Below are 22,106 nucleotides of genomic sequence, written 5' to 3' on the forward strand. Positions count from 1 at the left end.
AAATATATGTGTGCTTAGAGAAATTCAAGTTCAATTATTATAGGCCCAAGAATGAGATAATAAACCTTTGGATTTCTTTTCCTTGTTTCTAAGTTTTATATACTGAATGGTAAGGTCAGATGAATTGCCAAATTCAGAAATAGTGCATCTTGGAAATGAATTGTTCTTAAAAATTGCTGATGTGATAATACATATTTTTTTAAGTTGAATTGGTTTATGGACAATTAACTTTTTTATGTGCTTTTATTGTGAAAATCATTACAAATAACTATAGTTCTAATGTAGTGAAAAAACATCATAGACATTGTTGGAAAGACACTGCTTAAACACAAGAAAGCTTTATAAAGTGTTAATCTTGATTAAAGAGAGTTTATATTAAGACATGTTGATTTGTTTTTGTTTTTTGCAGGATACTATGGTGCTAATAAAAAGAGAATTCCTTTATGTCATGACAATATGAGAAAAACACGATGACAGTCAGCAGAGAAATGTAGTTTAAATCAAAGATAAGAAAATGTATAAGGAAGACAAAAGATACCCGTTTCCTGATTTAAAGAAACGTCTTGATGGAGGGAAAACCTACATTTCACACAGGAAGGACAGGGATCCAGTCAGTAAATTAAGTCATGGAATACGTCGTCTGGAAAATAGAATATATCGTTATGATGTAGAACAAAGGAGATTAATGGACGAAGAATTTGAAAATCAAGACTTTGTGCGGAAAAAATTACAATTCACTGATGATGAAGATGAAACAGGGTTGGATTTTACTGATAAAATTGCAGCTTTGAGGTCAATTTTAAAAAGACCTCAAGGTCAAAATGATTACCAAAATGATGAAATAAATGGTGATGCTGATTTTGTTAGTCCAAGATTACTTGGTGTAGATGCTAAAAATAGTAAAAAGAAGAGGAGTCTACAAGAAAGACAAGAAGAGGGAAATGTAACGAAGAAACAAGTAGACGAAGAATTAGCTAAAATGTCTTATCAAAATTATGAAGCTATGCAACATCTAGAAAAATACTCTGGACTGTTAACAAGTGTTGGTAATAAAATTAATAGGAAGAAAGATCCATCACCTAAAACAAAACTAGTGCAAGATAACATGGAATTTGTTTTGAGTGGAAAAGACAATCATAAATTGACCTCAAATGGATTAGATTCAAAGTTCAAGGATTTGGACCAAGTGCCCGAACGTGATAAAGCAACTACTTGTATATATATTCATAATTACGAATCCTCTCCAAAGTGCCAAAATTGCCATAGTAATTTATTATGTAGAAATTGCCCAGATCATAGCAGATGCCATAACTGTATTCAAAATAGTTCCTATTCAAGTCGGCAAGGAAATTTGACTTGTCCAAAATGTTATGCTCCTTTACTTGAAAATGGTGCTTCTTTTGATAACCCTTTGAGTTCTAGTCAAAGGAGTTCAAAGTTCATTCAAAGTAATGTGCCTCATTTTGATCCTTCATGGGACGGAATAAGTTATGACGGGGAAAATCATAAGGGCAAGTATTTAAGTAAGGAGAAAAAGAGAAATGACAGAAAAAATGATAAGGATTCTAGTCATGTGATTCAGAGCAATCTGAAGCAAAGGACGTCTAGAAAAAGTAGTGAAAAATCACATAAATCAAAACACACTTTTGATAATAATTTAAAACAATGTGATCCAGGTGCTATGACACTTGATGATTTAAGAGAACCCCCTAAATCTGAAAAACAGAGATACAATCAGAGAGAGAAATCAAAGACGAGATATTCATCTGTGGAAAGAAAAACTAAATCTAAAGCTAGAAAAAAATTAGAGGATGAATTTGAAAGTTCTGATTCATCTCTCAAAGAAAATTTTCCAAATGGTAAAAAAATCAAAAGCGATGATTCTTCTAGTCATAAATCAAAGTTTTCTGATTCTCAAGAAAAAAGATTAAAATCAAAAGTTGAGGAATTATTTGGACTTCCTACTGGAGTTATCGACCTAAAAATTCCCAAGCATTTACAAAATAGTGGCCATGGAATATCAGAGGAAATTCAAAGAGAGAAAACTCAACATTTAGGACAGATACCAAATGGATTACTTCCCTTTTCTGATAATGATGGCAGGTAGGTGTATATTTCCAGATTGTTTATGAAAGAGGGTCGTAGTGGGGGTACCTTCATTATGTTCATGTTGAAAATCAGTAAAAGTTCTAGCCAAATAAAGTTAATGGGAACTTTTGGTGCATGACTACCATGACTATAAAATGTACACTTTCTTTTAGAGAAAAAAAATAAAAAATCAACTGATTTTCACGAATCACTTTAAAAAATTTCAAAAAATTACAGTAACAATAATTATTTGAGAACTCTGATGAATCACAATAAGAATATTTTGATGAATCACGGTTAAACTTTAAACAATCTGATGCTAATTTTGGCCTTAAATTACTGTTGTCGCCATTCATTTTCACGCTGTGTTGGAGACCCATTGGTGGCCTTCAGCTGTTTTCTGCTTTATGGTAGGGTTATTGACTATTTAACAAAATGTTAGACACATTCTCCATTTCCATTTTCAATTTTATTGCTAAAAAAGTGACCAGGAATTCCCTGTGTCTAATTTACCTAACATGATAGATAAAAAATATAAACTTTGACAACAAAAAACATATACTTTATTAGAATGTTTTCTACTTCTCTTATGTAATGATCATGTAATTTTGATGAAAAAATAATGAAGGAGTTATTTATAGGATAACCTGTTTAGTGTCAATATATTATGATAAATATTTGGTTATACACGTACATATTTAGCTTTCTGATTAGACAGTATATGTGGTACATGTATTTTAAAAATAGTAAAGCAAACAAACTTTCAGCGGTTTAAATCGTGGAAAATTTAAACATAGTTATTCTAATATCAAAAGTGAAAATCAATGACCTTGGGAGATGTTTAAAATATTGTGTATTTGCATTATAAACATGATTGGTAATAAAAAAAGGTTATCAGTTCTGGCCTTTGTTAGTCTTGTATTATTTTTATATTAGTTTCTTGTGTACAATTTGGAAATTAGTATGGCGTTCATTATCACTGAACTAGTATATATTTGTTTAGGGGCCAGCTGAAGGACGCCTCTGGGTGGGGGAATTTCTCGCTACATTGAAGACCTGTTGGTGACCTTCTGCTGTTGTTTTTTATTTGGTCGGGTTGTTGTCTCTTTGACACATTCCCCATTTCCATTCTCAATTTTATCAGATGTACATTTTTCACCTAATAAAAATATTTTCTGAATTCAATTTGTCAACAAATGTTTTGGGAAAGTAACTGATCTATATATATCTTCTATGTTCAACAATTGAATAATTTGCATTAATAGGGGCAGTTCTATATTTGATAGCATTATGTGCAGGCCACTTCATGATAAGACCCAATCAGTTTCAAGTATGTCTTGTCATTTTAAAAAGATCTGGATTAACTCAACTGACAAACGCATCTAGTTGCCAATATTATTAACAATTATATTTATTTTGTTTGGCCGGTTTATTATAATCTGTGTGGTCATGGTGGCTGAAATTTCAAATTGCTTCAAATTTACTGTCTTGAATATGATTTCATGATATTGATGTTATAAATAGTAACATATTTGATATATAAGTGTTAATCATGTTAATGATACATCAATGAAACATCAACCCAACCACTAAAATAACTGGATAAAAAGAAGGCAACAGTACAGTCTCCAATAGTAAGCACTTGCCTATTCAATATATCTGACCCACAATGGCAAGAAGGATCATTTATAATATTAGCTCTAAATAGGTCATTGTTTAAGAATGAAGTGGAACATCGCAATTGCGTTGAGATAATATTTGAATATTTTGTAGTAGTGTCTGACTGACTTTTACAAGAATCACATTAATTGATTTTATTTGTTTTCTGAGGTTTTCTATAAAATTGGAACACATAGATTTATCAAGTTCATATGATACCAAATTTGAGAGTTTTTACAAATTTGATTGTTCAAAGAAGTACCAATATTCTATATAGATATAAAAAGATGTGGTATGAGTGCCAATGAGCATGTATAGGTTGTATGAAGACTCTGGCATGACCATAAAATCAAATATATATCATATACAAATAGAATTTAAGGTAAACTTCTGATATTGGTACCAACCAAAAATGAGTGAATCCACAGAATTGCTAAAATCCTGTAATCAATAACTGAGCAATATGTTGTATAAAATTTATTATTATAATAGTTGCTTGAATTATTTGTATATTTTATTTTTGTGTACTACATGTATTTGTTCTGATTTTATTTTAGGCTATCAGATGGTATAAGTGTTGATGGGTCCAATAAATCATCTGGTTCCCAGTCCTCAACTATCCTGGCCGTAGAATTACTACGGAAACTGTACAATGTAGACACAAAAACCAGGGAAGAACTAATATTGAAAGTAAGCTGCCAGAGAATAACAAATAATTGAAATGTGTTTTTCCACCTAAAGAAATCTACAGTCATTTAAATTGTTTGTCTAAATTTTAATATTTTGCAGCTTTTGGACCTCAAATGTTATTGAACGCTGTGGAACAAAATATTTTGAAAATTTAACATGTTTAAGGATCTAAAAGTCTGTAAACCATACCATTTTGTAAGACTTCATAAATATGCCATGTAAGGGCCTTTATCGGTCGTCCCACTGTCTATACATCGCTCTGATCGGCCCTTGATATTTAATAACTTTGACTTGGACATATCAGCTACGTCATCTTCGCTCACTCAACAAAAAGCTTCATATTGTGACTCGTACCTGATATTTTTCAATATCAACATGCAGACAACCGATAATCGGTACTGACTTTTACAGATAAAAATTATCTAAGCTCACTTGTTTGCCAATATGTGTCTCATAAATCTAAAACTTATTGGTGTTATCTACCCAATGATAGCAAGTTGATTTATTTTGTTATTTGCATGTTATGGAGTCTGAAAAATTTATATTCATCTTTTGTAGGCAAAATGTTTTAGAAGATGGTTGGAGAATGTAAGAAGTTCTGCATTGAAGGGTCATGGGGTCAGCTTGGAGAATGTAAATTCTACTGAACATGCCCAGTTGATAGAGACAGCAAACTATGGTGTTTGTTTACAGAGGTAATGTTATGAATCATTATACCCCCGCTTTAAAAAAGGGGGGTATACTGTTTTACCTCTGTCTGTCAGTCCGTCCGTCAGTCCCTCAGTCCGTCAGTCAGTCCGTCCAATGAAACTTTCGTCACATTTTTCTCAGGAACTACACATCCACCCTTTCTGTAATTTGGTATCAACATTTATATATGTCAGCCATACCGTGTGATGCGTTTTCAGATTCATCACTTGACAACTTCCTGTTTACCGAACACTTGTATGATTTTACACATGATAGCCAAGTTGAAAATTTTCGTCACAATTTTCTCAGGAACTACAATACAAGGATTTCTGAAATTTGGTTTCAGGATTTATATAAGTCAGCTTTACCGTGTGATGCGTTTTCAGATTCATCACTTGACAACTTCCTGTTAACCAAACACTTGTATGATCCACTTGCGGCGGGGGTATCATCAGTGAGCAGTAGCTCACAGTTTCACTTGTTTAGACAGCAGATCAAGATTCGGTCATACAAATTTTGTTATTAGCTAAACAAATTTGAATATCTGTATTATGATTATTTTAATTTAAGAAATTTATCGCACATTTATTGCTGTGAATCACTGAGTACCATTAAAATGCATTATCTAATTTACATGATTGCACAAATTACTGAAAATTGCAACAGAAGTAATAAATGCCAGTTTTCATTATTGTGAACCTGAAACAATGACATTTTTCGGCTTGGTAAAAGCATCTCAATAATTCTTGAAATTACGGCAAGTTACAAGAAAATCTGGGAGAATGTAAGAAGTTCTGCATTGAAGGGTCATGGGGTCAGCTTGGAGAATGTAAATTCTACTGAACATGCCCAGTTGATGTCCTTTATAAAAAATGCTGCTTTGGTCATAATTATTTGAAAACCATCAACAAAGGTTGAAAATCAGATAAATTCTATAGAGTATATTTTAAAATCTTATCTATTGTTTTGATATTTGACAACAAGTATTAGCTAGCAGCTTATTGCCATACTATTACATATTAATTCTGAAATTACAGTAAGTTACAAGAAAAACTGAAATCTGATTCAAATGGATTATAATTAGCTTGGAGCACACATCAAATACCACAAGAAATTTTTTGACCAAGTGCAAAAATTTATTATAGATCTAGTCTCTGGTTCATTCGTAAAAAAATCAAACCTATCATAATATGTTATAAAAAATTATTTTAAATATATAAAAAGACTTAATTTTTTGAATATGTAACTAAAATTGTATTGAATGTGTAATACAAATTATTTTGAATATATATAATCAAAATAAATGTAACAAATATTATTAAAAATAATTAAGTAACAAAAATTAAATATAATGAACAGTTATGTAAAAAAAAAATATAATGAACAGTTCAATATGTAACAAAAAATAAATATAATGAACAGTTATGTAACAAAAGTTATGAATATGTATCAAAATTATGATTAAGCCATTTAACATATTATAATTTATCTACCAAAAATATTAAATGTTATTATGTCACAAAGGGATCATGACTTGCATGATAAGGCCAAAACATATGAATGTAAATAATTTGAATTGAGAATGGAAACAGAAAATGTCAAAGAGACAACAACCAGACCAAAGAACAGAAAAGGAAATATATGAAATATTATGAGTACACCTTACAAATAAAATGGTGTAGCTTGGCTGTCATATACGTTTCAAGCTTTTAGGAGAGAGGTGTCCTATATTAAATACCTTCTGCTTTGGACATAATTTTATGAAAACCATCAACAAAGATTGATAATTAGATAAACTATATTTTTCTTGTTGTCTTTTCTTTGAGTTTATCTAAAAATTGTATCAATTTTTTTGATATTTGACAAGCAAGCTAGCAGCTTATTACCATACTATAACATATAAAGTATATCGTGGTACATCTATTCACAAACACTTACAATGTGTGATTAGCACAAATTAAGATTTGACAATCTGATGGACTCTGATGGCATTCTGTTTGAGATTAAAGTATGAGGAATGGCATACATATATTTTGCATCACTTTTCTGAAAAATAGCTTACATAACAAGAATTTTCGTTAGTCAATGCATGAAAAGCCTTTAAACGCTGTATACCAGTATTTATATCTTTCTGAACTTTTGCCCAAAATCATGTTAGGTATTGGTTAATAAGACAGCAGTAACAATGACTATAGGTCAAGAAAAACTATTTGATAGCAGTAACAATGACTATAGGTCAAGAAAAACGATTTGATAGCATTGAATTTGGTGTATCTTACTTTAACAAATACACCAGTTCTTGCATGCCAATGTGAATTGAAAAACTTGTGTAAACTTTTACAGGGCAGAAATTTTCAACAGAGAGCACCTTTTAAAACGGATGCTAAAAACCTGGAGACGGAGATGGATATCCCATGCTGGAGAGAGAGCTGCCTATACTCTCCACAAACAACACACTCTAAGGAAAGGAATGAATGCATTCAAATGGGCCATCAGTAGGTCAAGGATACAGATAGAGATTTTACAATCCAGAGCTAGAGGTGCTCTCATCAATGCTACATTTGTAAAGGTGAGGCTGATAAGAATGGAGAAGCTTCTGAAGGGGAACTTTGGGAGAAGTAAACTTATTGAAGAAATATATGGACTTGTCGCTTGTACATTTATCCAATCATTTGGATATGTTTGATTATGTTTAAAATTATCTAATTCATTAATGTCTATTTTACCCATAAGAATAAGGTTTTCAGTGAGGAAGTTAAGATTTTTTCATACTTGTTTAAAGGTACATAAGTTACCATTATTAGGAAAATTTATGAAAAGCTAGCTGGACTTAAAGTCACAGAGGTTGATATTAAGCCATGAAGCTATAAAATTTTTTTAAATGATTATTTCTCTACTTTAGGGCACCACCCCAGGCCAGGTTTTTTTAATTTCTTGGTTTACAGATTTTCCCCATAAAAAAGTCGGGTCGGTCGGTCTGAAAAAAAAATAAAAAATAAATCTTTGAAAACAGAAAAAATATGCAAAATAAATATATATTTCACCTTACTAACAAAATGTTTGTTTTATATGCTGTTTTGTCATCATTTCTTAACATTCAGTTCGATGAAATATTATTGATCAGTGATCATAAACATCGCATGACATCGTTTAATAATTTCCTGTAAAAAAGGGGGGTTGTACGGACAAAGACGAAATTAAATTGTTATTTCACAAACAAGAAAAAAACAGATTCAGGTAGCTCTCAATCAATTCCAGAAAACTTGGTGAATAATGATCTTCAAGCACAAAAACTGATAAAGAAAAAAATGTAAAAACGTCGTACAAAAATAAGTTTCAACACACGTGTTGAAAAACATAATAGACTCGTCCACTGGAAAAACCACAAAATCAGGTTAATCAGTTGTCATGCAATCCGGTTTTTATCCCAATGATCGATATTTTTCGTTATCTATGAAACAAGAAAATTTCAAATGCTTTGTTAATAATCAGTACTTTAATTGATGTATCCCACCTGTCCACATTTGGACAAGTCTATTTCTCTGAGATGATGCATCTTACAGACTGAAGACAAATAAGGGAAACAAACTTATTTTGTAATTGGTTTTAAACACGGGTTTCGTTCCGCAAAATTATTTGCTGAAAAGGCATTTCAAGGTCAGTTATAATTGATTTGTCTATTTTTAGAAACGTAAATTGGAAGTTTTATTTTTTTTTCAGAACAGAAAGTGTTATCAACTTTGTTAATGATTAATGCATTTCATTTTATAAAAAAAGAAAATTTTAATTATATTTCAGGGAAAATGCATTTACATGTTTATAAGGGTCGGCGGGAATAAAAAAGCATGAAAAGTCAATTTTATTTTTATTCTGAAAATCGGAAAAATCGGGTCAGCGGATCCGTAAACCAACAAATAAAAAAACCGTGGCCCCATGAATACCATTTTAAATAATGGAAATACAGTTTCCCCCTTTATTTTATTGAATAAATATATATGATTTCAGTGGAAGACAAGAGCTGAAGCTAATATAAAGATGAGACTGGAGATGTCATTTGCCAGATGGCGTGTATTTACCTCAGAATCACAAAAGTAAGTCTAAATTCACATTCTTCAAAAATTCACAGTCTTTTGTATTTTATTATATTACCTTTAATGGTCTAATATAACTTTGTAATAATTATCTACATTTGAATATTTTATAACATGAAAGTATTGCAGTGATGATTTGATTTTAATTTTCTTTATATGTTACTAAAAATTGAAAAATCAATTTTAACCATCAATATTACTTAAATTATATACAAACTACTAACAGTTTTCATAAAGATATATATTTCTCATGCTTGACAGAACATTTTAGCCTCCTTTCTCATGAACATAAGAGATCTTTGTAGAAAAGGATAGAAAGAGGTTTAATCCCAAATTCTAGAAAAATTAATGCTGAAACCAAAATTCCTGGCCTTGAGTCATAAATCTTTCGAGTCAGTTTTTTATACTCATAGTCTCATACTCCAAATTCAACCAATCAAAATGCTGAACTTCAGCAAAATTTTATGACTTCAACCCCTGAAGAAATAATTCATTTCTTTTCTTATTGTTTATAAAAATAATTTATTTCACAGAAGTTGATATTCCACAAATAATTACAAATCCACAGTATCTTGTTTAAGATCCTAACTAGATAAATTTCATTCTGACCTTTTGACATTGCTGAAATAATTTGAAAAGTGTCACTCAAAACTTAATTTAATTGGACCTTGTGTGGTTTATCTAAATATTTGTTAATGAATTAATGGATCACACATATTTTACTTTATTTTAATGCTTTCTTGTTAAAACATTATTTAGTCAGTCATTAAATTATTAGATGCAGTTTCCAGTAGGTTTAAAATTCACAAGTATGTAATTATACCTAATCTCAAAGATTTAAAATTAGGTTCCATTTGATCAAAAATAATTTACAGACTTTTAAAATACTCATTATAATGGTTTAAGTTTACATACTTTAAATATATATTTCTTCAAATAGTCAATATGAAAAAATACATATCAGATTTTGTTGGTTAGTCTATTACAAAGTAACAATGTATTAGTTTAAAAAAGACATTTTAGTTAACTTTTCTCTTGCAGTTTTGAGAAACAATAAATTTTGAAAGGCCTCTAGGAGAAGATATGATAAAATCAACTAACTGTCTCTTGAAATTAAAAAAAAACTTGTAAAATGTTTTAATTCTTTCAAAATTCTGCTTTCCTAAGTTAAAAGTGTTGTTCTTTGATATATCTATATTTTCTTAAAGCGAAAGTTATTTCCTAGACTTGGTGCAAGGGTCAAGGCATTTTGATGCCCCATTAATGGGCATTATGTTTTCTGGTCTGTGCGTCCATTCATTTGTTTGTCTGTCTGTTCGTCCCTCTGTCCCGCTTTAGGTTAAAGTTTTTGGTCGAGGTAGTTTTGAAGTCCAACCAATTGAAACTTAGTAGGTCATGTGTTCCCTATGATATGATATTTTCTAATTTTAATGCCAAATTATACAAATGTAGTTTTTACCCTATTTTCACAGTCCACTGAACATAGAAAAGGATAGTGCGGATGGGGCGGGGCATCCATGTACTAGAGACACATTCTTATTTAAAAATATTTTGCAGGAAAAGGATAATGTTTTAATTAACCATTTGTTGTGATAAAATAAGACAGTGCTTTGAATAATCTGTGAGCTTGGATTTGTTTTCTTCAAAATTCTTGATATCATATTTTTGACAATCATTTTTGTCTTGTCTGAAATGAAAATTGCAAAATACATAACATGGATTACAATCTGATGGTGTCGTAATCTATTTGTGCAAATATCTATATTTCAGGGGTAAGAAGATCAAGATGCTTAGTATCTTGTATACAGATGCCTTATGTAACAAAGTGTCAGGCTGTCATTTGTCTGTTGTCCTTGACCTCATTTTGATTGTTGTATGTCTGTTAGGCAGGGTATTTTTGATCTTGACCTCACAGTCATGGAACATTGATAATGTAAAGTTGATGTGATACTTGAAGGAAAACCTTTTTCTTTTAGACTTTCAACTTAATATCAATTATGGTCAATAAAGCAGGCATGACATCTCAGTGTGTCCACTCTTCTTTATTTTCAAGCTATCTTTTAATATAACTAATTCTATGTGTATCAATAATTTAACAATTTTAGAAAGGACCTTAAATTTAATGTGGAGCTTTCATTGTAAGTATATCCTTGTTGGTAACCCTGGGTAAAATGGAGAAATCATATGGGAAAAGGAAACAATTGTTTTATATAACACTGTGTGCTTTTATTGTTAATACACTTAATATTATAAGGTAGGAAGCATGATTTTATCTTATATCAAAATAAGAAGATGTGGTATATGATTGCTAATGAGACAACTATCTACCAGAGACAAAATGAAATAGAGGTTAACAATAATGAGTACTGTGGATTCATTATAATTCTTTGCATACCAATTTTCATGGATTTCGTGGGTACAGGTAATCCACGAAAATTAAATGTTCAACAAATGATAAGTTTTCTATAGGCTTGTATATAGACTTTGGCAAAACCTATAAAAAATATCCACGAACATGCAAGTTTTCCTTCACCCATGAAAATTGGTACCCACGAAAATAATTGAATCCACAGCAGTAAATAAATTGACACCAAAGGAAAAAAACTTTAATGATATCACTTGACATCAGTGTGTTACTTAAAACAAAGATTCAAATGGTTAAATACAAAATAATTGTAAGAATAGTCAACTGAATTTTTCTTACTATATTTTCTTAATTCACAGATTTTTCTAAGTTTTGAACTTTAAGCATTGAAATGATTCTTTGTATATGATATAGGATATTATGATGGCAAGATCGGCTTATCCTCTACCATGACTATTGCTGACATGCTGAAGCATAAAATTTCAGCATTTTTCAAATTAATAATTTTGAAAAGGAAAATTTTTCTCCTAAAATTACAAGTTGGAATCTTGACAGATACAAAAAGATACCTACTTATACACAATTTAATGGTTAAAAGGTTTTTAAATATGAAATCACCAGGGGTATTTTATAAAATTAAATCCATTATTGTGTACATGAATAAGTAAACTTATATATGATATGGATAATTTGTTTATCATAAACTTAACTAAAAAGTATTCAGTATAATTTTCTGTCTTAAATTTTACATGTACTGAAACATATTTTGTTAAAGTACTTTTGACATTCCAGAAAATAGATTTTGGATAGGTTCATATATATTTCCTTTAACAAGAATGTCAGAAAACTTAGTTTTAAATGAAGAAAAACTGCTATATGTTTTGGCTCTGTTTATGGAGTGTCTGTATCACTTTCAGAAAGCATGGATTTGATTAAGCATTTCACAAATTTGAACATTATTCAATATTGATGTCCAAGTCCTAATTCTATCAGTCACCTGTTTTTTTTTCCAGCAAGATGTAACATAATGAGAGACAAAGCTCTGTGTCCCTAATTTGACTTTATTTAAGACACAGTGATATTTTTACGCCCCACCTACAATAGTAGAGGGGCATTATGTTTTCTGGTCTGTCTGTTTGTTTGTCCATGCGTCCGTTCCTGTGAGTGGGGCATCCATGTACTGGGGACACATTCTTGTTTTAATGCAGTTCTGCTTATCTGTTAGACGTGGTATGAATGCCAATGAGACAAATCTCTATTTTCTGTTTTGATTTGATGACCGTTTATTTTGGTAAATGCATACAATGAATTGCAGTACTTGCAACCTATCAATATCATTGAATCTATTGAAATTTTCTATATATATTCATAAAAGCTTCCATTAGGTAATAGTGTTACCCAGAATCATCAAATAATCCGGAGAAGTACTTGTATCTTATTAACATTGAATTAAATACCAGCTATTTTTTTCTATTGTTCTAATTTAGGGTGAAGAGATTGAGAAATGCTTTAGACAAAAAGTTACTGCATCAGTCGCTATATCAATGGAGTTGTCGATTCCAGATGAGACTGAAAGAGAATGCAGCAGACCATTACTTCAGGTTTGTCATAAATTTTAAGGGATATTGGGTAAAGACTGAAGTGACAAGCAACCCACCAACACTAGATCACTAAATTTAGCATTGAGATTTCACATATCCTCTTCCACAGTGGATAAGTTTGTGAACTTTTGTATGACAAACTGTCAATTGCATTGAGCCTTGACAGATGCATACATTTAGTGAAAATGATCAAACATCTTGGCTCACGGTCATAAAACTTTGTAGTACCATTATTGTACTCAGACTCTAGTAATAACCAATCAAAATACTCAATTTGGTGTTTTGGACACAAATTTCATACTCTGAGTACTTAGAAGTCCAAATAATTATGATGTCTTAAATTCCTACGTAGGAAGGCATCCCAGAAAAAAATTAAAATAGTCTTGCCTGACGTCATAATTATTTGAACTAAGTACTTAGTAAAGATTAATGTTAATAGGCAATTTAAATCAACCAAGAAATGGTTTAAGCATTGAACTCACAAAAAATAACATCCCTGGAATCATTACCGTAATGATTAAAAAATTGGGTTTTACTTCTATATATTTGTTTATTATCATGTTTAAATTCTTTGTGAAAACTATTTTCTACCAACTCCTGTTCAAACCTAAACTGCCTTATCTATCAAAAATAAGTGTACATGTATAACGACAAACATTTTTTCTTTAGAAGTAATGCTCTTTTGCATGGCACGAAATGTGCAATTCAAGCTTGAAGCATTTCATGCAATTTAAAAACAGTTGAAACATTATCCTGATTCTCCTAGAAAAACCACATCATAAATGAAAACTTTTGGTTTGATATTAATGCATAAAAAGGTATTTTAGAATGGTACTATTATTTCAGGTCCTGCTTGTTAAATCAAGCAGTAGAATATTGGAAACAGTTTACAACATTGTCTAAAGAGAAGAAATCTAAAATGGAGATTGCTATGTATGTATTATGTAAACATACCCAAGACTATCACAATTTGTCTACCCTTACACTATTATTTCTGAATTTAAACTGTGGTTTCCCGGATATTCAATTTTACATTACCAGAATTTATATTTGGAGACTCTTGGGTCCTTATTTTATTCTAATGATTTAGTTAAAAGACAATATATTTTTGTTTGTCTTTTTGGCAAAATTTCAAAGATAGAAGAAAATTTGGGTAAAGGTTCATTCTGCAAAAAATGTTGCTCATGTCTATATCTTTCAAGCAAGAAAACGTTGAAATAAACATCAAAGAATTTGTGAATTCTTTACTTTTGTTGATAATAATTTAAATGTATACGATCTTTTCCAGGAAACATTTTGTGTAAGTTTTTAGGCATGTTATACTGATCATAACAGTACTACCATGGAAATCTATTATACTCTGTCTTTATCTTACTCAATTATTTTACACTCAAATTGTCATTTAAAAAAAGTAAAAAGATGTACAATAATTATATGCTCTTTAACGATGTGAATTTATATAAAATTGTCTCCCTTTATTGTAGGAGGTAAGGCTCTCTTGTCAGTTATGTTGGTTTATTTTGCATTCAATGTTATTTGTTGATTAAAAATGTTGGTTTATCCAGTGAATGTATGGACATCTTCCATGCAGCTCATATTACTTGTTTAAGAATATGTAAACAAATCTTTTGGTCCGAATCTTATCGAAGTTTTTTGGTTCTATTATGATAATCACTACGATTCTTCCATGCAGCTCATAACATTTGATCCATATACCTTTTTCATGGTATTTTAAATATATTTTATGCCTATCAGTGAAGAATTTCTTATCTTGTCAATCAGCATGGTATATGCATCAACTCTTTCTTAACCTTACTTGGTTAATATATTGCATTTAGGTCAGTTTCTCAAAATTCTATGGTTAACTATTTATTTGTGTTTCTTTGACCTACATTTCATGCTTGAGAAACTCAATGATATCACATCACTACTGTCTCTTTACATGGTACAATACTGTGGGTTTATATATATATGATTTTTTTTTTTGGGGGGGAGAGATATTTTGCCCAAATTTTATTTAAGTTTTCAGGTCTCTTATGATTCAAATTTGATATCTTTTTTCCTCCTTTAGCATGAAGAGATGGATAACTTACAATAAACTTTATATTATTTTGAAAACTCCTAAAATCATTAAAAGCAGGAAATGCATGGATAGAAGTATGGAACTGTTTATGAATGGCATACCATCTTGTGTAATGTTTTCAATGAATGACATACTGACATGTGTAAGGTACAACTTTTTTTGAAATTTTGGGTCCTCAATGCTCTTCAACTTTGTACTAACTTTTTTGATCTGAGCGTCACTGATGAGTCTTAGGTAGACGAAAAGATTGTCTGGCGTCTTTACTTATTATCCTGGTGCCTTTGATAACTATTCCATAGGATGCTTAAAACGAGTTAGAAAACTTAAGGTTATGGTGTAGATTTCACAAAAAAAACTTATGACTAAGACTGATTGTAAGTATTCTGAATTATTTTAATGACTTACGATCAATCTTGGTTCTAAGTTTTTTTTGTGAAATCAACTCCAGTTATCAATAAATTGTTTACAGTTTTTCTTGGCAGTTTGTTATGAGAGATATTTTTGTTGTAGTTATTCATGGATATGGAGTTTTCTTAGAAAAATATTATGGTAGGGGTTGCAACAGAGATGTGAAATATTTGGTATTAGGGTGGTTTAAGAAAAGGTTATGGGATTGTGATTAATGATATACATGTTGCAATTTTAACAGCAATTACTGAATTAATATTTACATATATGAGTGGTTTTGCCTAATATGATTTTTTAATTTCTAAGTTTAAGCTTAATCAAAATTAAAGAAAGAGAATTTGAAGTTCTTTCAATAGATAAATCATCTGTCTTTAAAAATGCTTTTCTCTTTACTACCATGTTCATGATGTATTTCAATTATAAAATTATAAATATATTTATATCTGTATGTAGATGCATACTCAAGAAATATAAATTATGTAATTAATGTAGTTAATGTCTTTGAACAATTATTTTGATGAAAGCTAAATTTGATTTACCAAATATTGCTGTTAAAGAAAAAGTACAAATATATTTAGGAAGATTTCTTATAGTCCTATATATATTTATAAGAGTTTAAATAAAAATCTAACGGTAAGAAGTTTATAAAGACTGAGTATTTATTTTCTCATGTTAAATTATTCTCATTTAAATTCAATCATAATTAGTATTTTGATTTAAGCTGCTTTGTACTTAGTGTTTGTTAGGTGATCAGAGCATGAAACACAGGAACAAATTTTAGGAGTGCTTACATTTGCTTCCCTCAAAGAAATTTTATAAACAAAATGGCACTTAAAATATTTCTATTATCCTTTAATATTTAAATTATTTCTGTCTCTTAGAGATTTGATCGGAAATCTGTTCTTTTTCTTTCATCTCTTAGCTGTTTGTTGTTAGTGCATATCTAATTGTTTGGATTGCAGGTTTTATTTTGAATGCTTACAGTAAAATGAGACAATTGCAGATTTTGAAGAAAATCTATGATGATTTTATTCCCCTGTATTAACTTTTGCTTATATGATTTTAGACCCTCTTTTCTCTTTAAGTGTACAGGTCTTGCTCCTTTGACAACCCTTCCACCCCTAAAAAAATACCAATCATCCAAAAAAAGTGATAAAACAAAAGAAGAAATATTTAATATAAAAGAAAAAATCAAACCCTAACAATGTGAACACTTCATTTCTTTCAAGTCTCCCAAGATACAATGTACCCATGACCACAGAATTGATATCCATCATATTTAGTTTTGAGCAAAGAATGACACTTATCAACATCACTTCCTGTTTATTACAAAAAAACTCAAATCAGGATTTTACAAGCTAAACATTGTTTAAATATAATTGTGTTTAATTGCTGTTACAGGAAGCAACATAACAGAAAACTGGTGAAGCAGACATTTAAAACAGTTACTGTTGTATACCACAAACACAGGGTGGCCAGGGAACATCATAGGTAAGGAATGTTTAAGGCACATTCATCATAATGGGCTTCTATCTCTACCACTATATCTCTTGTGAATATTTGCATTGGTGCAACCAGCTCCCATTGAAATCCTAAGGAACATCTTTATCACAAAAATATTTTCGACAGTTTTAAATAAATATGAAAGGAATGATGTATGTAAAGTCCTCAACAAGTGAATATATGTGGTTATGATTAATGAAAAACTTAAAATTCCTTTTGGTTCTGAAAAATTATGGCAGAGCAATTTGAATATTTAGAAAATTGATGAATATCAAACCATTTGGACCTTACTTTTAAAAAATGGCTTCTCTAGTCTTGACCAATTAAAGAGAAAAATTCATTTGAATGATACAGGCATTAGTGAGACTCTTTTATTACTAGAAAAAAACATATCACATATATCGATATTGATAGATTTGACAATTAATTGAATTATTTAGCCACCTCAATCGGTTTAAAAAAATAATAAAAACGTTTACAAGTTCAGCTTATATTTGATTGTAGGACTGGAACATTACACCAAGTATTGACAGCCTGGCTACATGTGACACAGATCCTCAAGCAGGAAAGACATAGAGATATGTTAGTCAGTATAGAGCGCTGGACCATGACTACTTTACAGAGCTCCTTTACTCAGTGGAGAGAGCACCTGCTAACACAGAGAGCTCAGAAAGCATCACACAAAAAACTTGTCAGGTAAGCAACATAGAGATATGTTAGTCAGTATAGAGCACTGGACCATGACTACTCTACAGAGCTCCTTTACTCAGTGGAGAGAGCACCTGCTAACACAGAGAGTTCAGAAAGCATCACACAAAAAACTTGTCAGGTAAGCAACATAGAGATATGTTAGTCAGTATAGAGCACTGGACCATGACTACTCTACAGAGCTCCTTTACTCAGTGGAGAGAGCACCTACTAACACAGAGAGCTCAGAAAGCATCACACAAAAAATGTGTCAGGTAAGCAACATAGAGATATGTTAGTCAGTATAGAGCACTGGACCATGACTACTCTACAGAGCTCCTTTACTCAGTGGAGAGAGCACCTACTAACACAGAGAGCTCAGAAAGCATCACACAAAAAATGTGTCAGGTAAGCAACATAGAGATATGTTAGTCAGTATAGAGCACTGGACCATGACTTCTCTACAGAGCTACTTTACTCAGTGGAGAGAGCACCTACTAACACAGAGAGCTCAGAAAGCATCACACAAAAAATGTGTCAGGTAAGCAACATAGAGATATGTTAGTCAGTATAGAGCACTGGACCATGACCATGACTACAGAGCTACTTTACTCAGTGGAGAGAGCACCTACTAACACAGAGAGCTCAGAAAGCATCACACAAAAAATGTGTCAGGTAAGCAACATAGAGATATGTTAGTCAGTATAGAGCACTGGACCATGACTACTCTACAGAGCTCCTTTACTCAGTGGAGAGAGCACCTACTAACACAGAGAGCTCAGAAAGCATCACACAAAAAACTTGTCAGGTAAGAGGGTAAATAGTATTCCAGACTAGTTATCAGAAAGAAACGTCTAAAATATATAGAATAGAACAGAAAACTTTATTTAGATTTGGCATACTATTGAAAATACACCCATAAGCTCTGGTGTGTTTTTACTGATTATAAAAACATATACAAAACAAATAAAAAAAGCAAAATGCAAATATAAAAGATACAACAAAATAAAGCCAAGCAACAACAAAGTTTGTAGGTTGCTAGCAATAATAAAAAAAATTAGTTTGGCTGGTTTTTATTACCACAAAAATCTTACAACTAAAATTCATTAAAAGTTATACTGATTTGTTCATGACTTTTTCATATTTTTTTCTTTGCTAAATGAGTTACTTATACATTTTCTTATTATTATGGATTTCATGTATTTTCTAAATCCTGTAAATTAGTATTTAATTTTTGTCTTTTCCAGAAATGCTTGGAAAATATGGAAGATACAATGGGAGACAAATGTCCACGAGAGGATTGAAATAGAGGGTAAAATTCGTCATGATGTTCTACAGGAGACATTCGAGACCTGGAAAGATAATGTGGCTAGACTTAAGAAAAGAAGACATGGTGCTGAGGTGTTTATACAGAGGGCGCTAGTCAGACAGGTCATTGAAGCTTGGCATCAACATACTAGTCATCGTAAAATGATCAGGTATAAATATATGCTTATAAATCGTATTTTACTATAATTTTCAAAAAAGTTTGAAATTTTAAAATAAAGATTGAAAACAAATATTGGTTCTTTTGTAAAGAAATATTATCAAAAAGTGTCTCATAAATATAGAAATAAGGAGATGTGGTATTATTTTCAATGAGTTAACTATCCGATTGAGGTTCCATGAAAGAAACCTAGGTCACTGTACAGCTTTCAGTAATGTGCAAAACACATTACATATAGTTAGCTATAGAATACTCAGCATCACAAATATAAATTGTTCAAAAGTTGAAAACCAAAGACATGTTTTATGAAAAAATCTTCAACAAAAAAACAAATATTGACAGACAGCAATCAAAGTCAACAACTGAGTTACAGGCTCCCGACTGATGACAGGCACATTAAAAAATCTATAAAAAAATTATGAAGTACTGTACCGAATTTCATCATATCTTAATTTCTTCTCTGCAACATTCTTCTTTAATAGAGAATCTTTTACTATTGTGTATGGATTCAATTTTTATGCTCAAATTCTTCAATGAATGAGGTGAACTTATCAACAAGTATCTAAAATTGTAAATTTCATCAGATCAAGGAAAGAGAGAAAGAGGTAAAAATGTGATTTAAAACTTGAATTTTAAAGATTTTAATTGTCTATCATTTAATTTAAACTGTCTATCAAATTATCCTCTTAATCACTTAGATTTTTTAATAGCACTATTTTGTTTAACTATTCCACCAAATCTTACATTATGATTTATTAATTCAAAGCTGATTCATTTCGGAGTTGTTTTTTTAATAATTCCACATTTATTTCAGCTGTGTCCATTCTTAGCACATGATTTGTTTTGTTTGATGCACATTTGAGTTTTGTTTGTTACTTTATAAGCTCCTGTTTTTCAATGCAAATGGCAATGTGAGCTATCAGGATGTAGGTTTCACTTGAAGAAGTAAAAAATGTTGAGTAGGATCTTGGAGTTTTTTTTGTCGGAATTGTCTTTTTTTATCAATTTGGTTTGATTTTTCGAAGTTGTCTAAACAAATTTGGGACCTAGGTTAAATATATCAATTATCATTGTCAGCATTAGAGCAGCCATCTACATGTATCTATCCTGAACAATTTAGAGTTATTGTTCCTGGAATATACATATTTATCAATTCACATCATGTGGTCCAGAGACAGCAAATTCTACAATTTGATTTTAATGTGCATCTGCACTTTAAAATAGTTAATTGAGCTAAAGTGGTTCTTAAAAAAATAGAAGCAAATTATGAATCAGCAAAATCAAATCTTGAAAACAATTTTCTTTAAAAACAATTGAATTGATGATATACATAATTTCTTGTACATACTATATATAAAACTTTATTTTGATTTCCTATATACATGTACCATACTATTTGGATGAAAATATAGTACATATATCTGTTTGGTATATGATCTTTATCAGATAGCAATTTCAACATAGTTTATAAAAAGATACAATAATACATATATTTTCCTATTCAGTATGCCATGAAGGCTGTTGCTTAAGCAATTTTAACAAATTAATGGAAAATATATTTAACTGAGGGGTAGTTTTGAACCACCTTGACTGGCTATAAAGCCCTCACGTGGTCGGTAAAATATATACTGTAAAAGCAGAAATTTTCGTGGAAGATTTAATTTCGTTTATTTCTTGGAAAGAATATATCCTCGAAATTATAACCCCCACGAAAAATTAACCTACATATAATATCGCTTCTATTTACTGAAAACCACGAAATTATATCCCCATGAAATCTTATATAAAGACAAAACCATGAAATTTTAACCCCATGAAAATTAATGTTTCTACAGTATATAAGAATAGAAGGAATAAAAGTATTTAATGGGATGTAAACAGCAAACCCAAACCATAAATCATTAAAGCTTAAGAGGTCAACTTAGTCATCTTCATCTCACTATAGTTATGTGCCACAAATAAGATTTACTCTGACAAAGCTCATATGTTTGTATATATGATTTTTAGGTTTGAAAAAGTATGCATGAATATATACATATTATTAACAAATAGTTGAATGTGCATATAGCAAGATTTTGATTTTGATATTTTATACCACCAGAGCCTTCAAGAGAGTATTTGTACACAGAATGAATGAGGCTGTCCAAGTTAAATACATGTCAATTTGGAAGAAAAGATTTGAAGATAAACTGGACTTACACAGAGCTAAAAGTTTCTGGTCCAATACTTGTGCTAGGTAAATGATACTTTTTGGTAAAGCTATGTTCTATGAATAAAACCCAAACATATGGTTTGATGTACAAACATATGCATACAGCAGATCTCTTAATTCTTCTTTTCTTATTGCTAGACCATTTCTCAGGACAGTTAAGCTAATTATTTGTAGAACATATAACTTTCTATGGACTTCTTAAATGAATTTTCTGATTGCAGAGTATTTTTGAAAAAAATGAGTTTTTACTAAATGCAACTGTTCCAGCATTTCTAAAGATAGGTAATTCCTTATTTAAAATGATAAAGGATAAAAATTAGAAGATGATATGAACTACAATTCTTACCAATGTGGCATTGTTATAAATGTTTCATCATTATTTATATAGGAAGGCAGCTGTGGTATGGAGAACAGTTTGTCATCATAGGTTGTTAGATAGATTACTGGTAACATCAGAACCACATCGACAACTTTGTCTTCAGAAAGGTAAGTTATTAATCAGAAGTTTGGTAAACAGGAAAAAGACAGCAACCTATCAAGATA

At 30.6% G+C, this 22,106-nt stretch overlaps 1 protein-coding gene across 6 annotated transcripts in view; it reads left to right on the forward strand.

The window, feature by feature from the left end:
* LOC134693659 (uncharacterized) overlaps positions 1–22,106 on the forward strand; it is an 82,916-nt gene that overhangs the window by 29,995 nt on the left and 30,815 nt on the right. For 4 of the 6 annotated variants that reach the window (XM_063554543.1, XM_063554542.1, XM_063554544.1 and 1 more), the window contains 14 exons: positions 410–2,103; positions 4,305–4,437; positions 4,996–5,132; positions 7,471–7,696; positions 9,133–9,218; positions 11,324–11,356; positions 13,071–13,184; positions 14,031–14,117; positions 17,077–17,166; positions 17,683–17,874; positions 19,113–19,343; positions 19,936–19,956; positions 21,453–21,587; positions 21,952–22,049. In XM_063554543.1, coding sequence (XP_063410613.1) covers positions 515–2,103; positions 4,305–4,437; positions 4,996–5,132; positions 7,471–7,696; positions 9,133–9,218; positions 11,324–11,356; positions 13,071–13,184; positions 14,031–14,117; positions 17,077–17,166; positions 17,683–17,874; positions 19,113–19,343; positions 19,936–19,956; positions 21,453–21,587; positions 21,952–22,049 — 3,172 coding nt within the window. In that variant the 5' untranslated portion in view covers positions 410–514. The remainder of the gene's footprint in view (positions 1–409; positions 2,104–4,304; positions 4,438–4,995; positions 5,133–7,470; positions 7,697–9,132; positions 9,219–11,323; positions 11,357–13,070; positions 13,185–14,030; positions 14,118–17,076; positions 17,167–17,682; positions 17,875–19,112; positions 19,344–19,935; positions 19,957–21,452; positions 21,588–21,951; positions 22,050–22,106) is intronic. The other 2 variants (XM_063554547.1, XM_063554548.1) reach the window with 2 other exon arrangements.

This window comes from Mytilus trossulus, chromosome 12 (genome assembly GCF_036588685.1).
Source record: "Mytilus trossulus isolate FHL-02 chromosome 12, PNRI_Mtr1.1.1.hap1, whole genome shotgun sequence".
NCBI classification, from domain to species: Eukaryota; Metazoa; Mollusca; class Bivalvia; order Mytilida; family Mytilidae; genus Mytilus; species Mytilus trossulus.